At 59.5% G+C, this 4,823-nt stretch overlaps 1 protein-coding gene across 1 annotated transcript; it reads left to right on the forward strand.

The window, feature by feature from the left end:
- The first annotated feature begins 1,431 nt into the window (after window positions 1-1,431).
- On the forward strand, window positions 1,432-4,757 carry TACC1 (transforming, acidic coiled-coil containing protein 1). The gene is made up of 7 exons (XM_009585142.1): window positions 1,432-1,545; window positions 1,753-1,829; window positions 2,276-2,319; window positions 2,421-2,581; window positions 3,110-3,216; window positions 3,974-4,094; window positions 4,582-4,757. Exons 1-7 carry the CDS (start codon window positions 1,432-1,434, stop codon window positions 4,648-4,650), a joined length of 693 nt encoding a protein of 230 aa, XP_009583437.1. The 3' UTR covers window positions 4,651-4,757.
- The last annotated feature ends 66 nt before the right edge of the window (window positions 4,758-4,823 follow it).

The raw sequence follows: 4,823 nt of genomic DNA on the forward strand, positions 1-4,823 counted from the left end.
GCCGGGCCATCCCAAAAGCACGGTGTGGGGTTTGCCGTGGGGCCCGCAGTGGGCAGAGGTACTTGCAGGTGTTCAGGTGGGCGCCTGCTTTTGGGAGATGCTGTGGGAGGCTGCTGCCAAAACCCCCCGGGGCTGAACCTCCCCAGTCTTAGGCTGCCCGGACCCAAACCTGCACCCGGGGGTGGCTCCTGCCACCGGCCATCGCTTGCCCGCTGCGCCGGGCAGCAGAGCTGTGAGAGGCCATGCTTGAACCTGGGCAGCAGTCAAAGCGCAGGGGGAGGGGGTGAAGTGCTTTAGTGCTCTCGTTTCCAAAACACGGCAAAAGCAGACTGCCTCCTCCGAAGCACTTCTCTATTTATGGCCTGGCAGCCGGTTCCCAAGGAGATGGCTGCACGGGGCTGTCACTTCGGCTGGGATGATAGAAGGAGGAACAGGCGGTGGTGTAAGCATTTGAAGGAATGCTTTTCTGGAGGCCTTTCAGGCTGCAGGACCCCCCGAGGGAAGGGACGGGGCTGGCATCCAGGCAGGACTCGGTGCCTGGGTCACGGGGCTGAGCTCTCCCCCCAGTTTGGTCCCTGCAGCTGCGGCACTGGTGGAAAGGAGCTGGGCTCTGGGGGGAGAAAGCAGTGAGCGATGGGGTACCACCACCTCGTCCCTCGTAGGAGCACTCCTAATGGAAACAGGACGGTGCTGGGAGCCCTGTGTGAGCATCTCCGATTTCTGAGCTCTCCCGGACAGCTGGGACACCGTGGGATGAGTGGGGCTGTCCCTCGGGAGGGGGAGCGGGAGCAGCCGGAGAGCTGGGTCAGCCAGACCCTGCTCCGCAGGGAGGTGAAGCCTGCTCCCCCCGCCAGCTCCCTTGTGCATTTGGGGCGATCAGCAGGGCCCAGCAAATGTCCCTGCGGCTGCTGGCAGCAATTTGGATGCGCCGGCTGCAGCGACATCTCCACCTGACTGGGAGGTGATGGATTCAGGTGACCCGGACCCTCGCAGGCCCCCCGCGTGGGGCGTCAGTCAGCAAAGATCCTCCAGGCTGGAGATGGTTTAAAATCAACCCTGGGGAGAGCGAAGGGATGTCAGGTATGAGCACTTCTCTGCGCAGAGCTGGGTCTCCTCCTTCCGAAATGGGCTCCTCCTGGGTCTCCCCTTTGGGATGCCAAGCCCCAGGGCAGCCCGTGGGTGTCCTACAGCGCAGCCCAGCTCCCGGCAAGGGGCTGGGCAGAAAGTGCACTAAAATCCTCGTATGGGCTCTGCTGGGTGTCTGATACCGGGCTCTGAGCCGTCAGTGTGTGCAGTAGGGAGGTTCAGTCCCTGAACAGAGGCTGATAAAATGGGGAAGAACACCCCAAACAGGAGAGGCGAGGTGAAAAGAAAATCCATGCAGCATCCCAGCTGGGTAATTCCCCCCAGGGCAATCCCGGGCTGTGCTCCATGGACAAGTCCCCCGCAGCCATCACCAATGTGAGCAGGAGCGAGAGTCCCCTGGATGGCATCTGCCTCAGTGAATCCGAGAAGACGGCTGTGCTCACGCTCATCAGAGAGGAGGTAACGGCCGGGGACCCCATCCTCCCATCATCATGGAAGCCGCCCCGGGGCTGCCCCTCGCTGGACCCCGACGGCTGCTGCTGGGGGGGAGTGGGGGCAGCTCTGCTCTGCCCGAGGGGGTCCGGTCCCCTGTGCAGCGCAGGCACGGGGCAGCAAGGGAAACCACCCAGAGCGCGTTCCAAGGGCCCTGTGTCTGCTGCAACCTAGATAATCACAAAGGAGATCGAAGCAAACGAGTGGAAGAAGAAATATGAAGAAAGCCGCCAGGAAGTCTTAGAGATGAGGTAAAAGCCTTCTCCTCGTGCGTTCGCCTGCCCGCTCCCCCGCACAGTGCCGTGCTGTGCTCTGCGTGTTCCCCGTTGGGAGGTGGGTTAGTGGGGCCGTAATGGGATGGTATGGCTCGGCATCGTCAGGGTGGGACGTGTTAGGAGACGTGTACGCTTTGTGCTTGTGCTGTGTTGAGCCTGCTGGTTTCTTTGTTGCAGGAGTAAAATCCCATTAGCTGCGCTGGGCCGAGCGGCAGCGGCTGGAGGGAGGTCTTAGCGTAGGGGAGCGATGGCGGGAGTTGCAGCATCAACAGTTGGGGCTCTGCAGACAGACTGCTGCTTGGGCTGCCTCTGTGGCGTGGGGAAGGGGCGGCCCCGGGGCCGTTTGCTGGCAGCAGAGCTGTAGGTGCATGTCTACAAAAAACTGCTGCCTCTTACCTGCTTTTTTTCTCCTTTCCTTCTAGGAAAATCGTGGCTGAGTATGAGAAGACCATTGCCCAGATGATAGGTAAGGTGCCGTCGCCTGGCCGGGTGTGCGGGGCGGGGAGCTGACTGCCGCAGCCGTCCCCACTCAGACGCTGTGCCCCCGCTGTTTGTTCTCCATCACAGAGGATGAGCAGAGGACAAACATGACGTCTCAGAAGAACCTGCAGCAGCTCACGATGGAAAAGGACCAGGCGCTGGCAGACCTAAACTCGGTGGAGAGGTCCCTGTCAGATCTCTTCAGGAGATATGAAAACCTGAAGGGCGTCCTAGAAGGCTTTAAGAAGGTCCTTACCTTGGTCTCCTCTTTCTCGGTGCAGCGTTCCCATGCAGCATTGCCCCCGCCTTGTCCCATGCTGCAGCACCACGGCTGTCCCTGTCCCACACAGTGCTGCTTCAAATGCCCCGGCCCTTCCTCGGAGGACTGCTCACTTGCTTTCCTCTGCCCACTTTCCAATAAACGAGCAAAGAGTCTTTGAAATGCCAGGGGACACCAGTGCGGGGAGCCGGGCTCTCCGGGGAGCCGGCTCTTCTCCGCGCTCCTCCCGGTGCTCTCCTGCTGAGCTGCCGGCAGCGGCGCATCGTGCCCTGGGCAGAGCTGCAGCCAAGGGAAGAGCAGGCACCGGGGCAAAGCGCCCCGAGAAACCCTGCCTCCATCTACACACCGTTTTTCCATGCTGCTGAGCTGGATGAGGGGCTCCAGCATAAGGGAGAAGCTGTTTCTATTTAAAGCCTCAGAACAGGATATATCATCCCGTCAGAGCAACTTCTCTGTGCTCAGTCCCAATGCAGATGGATGTACTTTTTTTTTGCAGAATGAAGAAGCTCTGAAAAAGTGTGCTCAAGATTATTTAGCCCGGGTCAAGCAAGAGGAGCAGCGGTATCAGGCCCTGAAAGTCCATGCAGAAGAAAAATTAGACAAGTAAGGTCATGCATGAGATCTCTGGGCACGCTGAGGAGCTTTCTGGGTGCTTAAAGACCTTGTAGGGCAGTGTCTCCATTTGGCTTTCCTGAGGTGGAAGGCAGGAGCTTATTGATGTGAAAAGCTGCCTTTTACAACCCTAGGCTCAAGTGACTTAAAATGGCTGTAAGTAAGCCAGCACAAATCCCTGAATGGATTCTCTGATCTCTGCTTAGTTTTTTTTAATGGAGAAACTGAGGTTTACGGTCTATTTACAGTCACTTAACAAGTTTCCGTGTTTCAGAGGGCTCATGTTTGTAGTGTGCGAAGGGGTTGTGCAGCTACCGAGGCTCAGCTGACGAGCAGTAGCTCACCAACACACGGTAGCCCCGAGTGAAGTGGGTGAGGAACTGGTTTAGCTTCGCTCTGAGAAAGGAGTTTCCATTCGGGAGTTCGGAGGAGGTGAATTAATCCCATTTCATGCAGGTTTTCCGTAGATGCCCCATCCCGGGAAACATTCAAGGTCAGGTTGGACGGGGCTCTCAGCAACCTGATCTGGTTGAAGATGTCCCTGCCCATGGCAGGGGGTTGGACTAGATGACTTTTAAAGGTCCCTTCCAACCCAAACTATTCTATGATTCTGTGATATGGGAAAACCACCTCTGATGCATCCAGGCAAGCAAGAGCCGACGCCGCGTGGTCTAAAGTTGTGCCGCGGTGCTCCTGCCTGCACCCAAAGACGTGACCACCGTCCCCTTCTCTCCAAACCCCACCGCAGAGCCAATGAGGAGATCGCCCAGGTGCGCATGAAGGCCAAAGCGGAGAGCGCGGCGCTGCACGCCGGGCTGCGCAAGGAGCAGATGAAGGTGGAGTCCCTGGAGAGAGCCCTCCAGCAGAAGGTAACGCGCCCGCCCTGCCTCCTCTCTGTGAGCCGCGCTGGCTTTGCTCTGCGTTTCCAGGTACCGTTTTGCTGCCCTGAGCATCCCGTGTCCTCTCGCAGGGAAGGAGATGCAGGCTCTGCCCAGGCGTAGGCATGGCTGCGTGCAGCGACGTGGCTGCTGGTCGAGGGCTGGCATGCGTTTGGCTGTCTTGGAGCGTGGGCAGAGCTTGCTCACCTGTGCCCACCAGCCGACACGTGGCTGAGCAGAGCGTGGTGGGCTGCAGCTGGGCAGCTGCGGGTCTCTGTGCAGCACCGGGGTCTGTTGGGGATGAGGAGGGCTGAGCCCCAGGGTCCCTGCAGCACCAGGATGCTGCATGGGGGAGCTTTCGCAGGGGCAGCGTAGGAGCTGGCTGCCCCTTCCTGCGCTGGCTCGGTGGCAGATGGGCCCGGCCATTATCCCCCATCTGTGCCGCCGCGGGGGTCCTCAAGGTCTGCTTTTCTTCCAGAACCAGGAGATTGAGGAGCTGACCAAGATCTGCGATGAGCTGATAGCAAAGTTGGGAAAGACAGACTGAGTCTCACCGCCCCTCGTCCAGCACTCTGCACTTGGCCGCTTTTCTCGTAACGTCAAGCACCTTGCCTTATTGCCCAGGAAAACCCCCCAGCAGAGAAGCACACACGTCCAGCTGCCTGCTCCGCTTGGCTGCCGGACCCCGTGGCCCCCCGTGCAGAGCCGGTCCCCACACTG

This window comes from Fulmarus glacialis, unplaced genomic scaffold, assembly GCF_000690835.1.
Source record: "Fulmarus glacialis isolate BGI_N327 unplaced genomic scaffold, ASM69083v1 scaffold23619, whole genome shotgun sequence".
NCBI lineage: Eukaryota > Metazoa > Chordata > Aves > Procellariiformes > Procellariidae > Fulmarus > Fulmarus glacialis.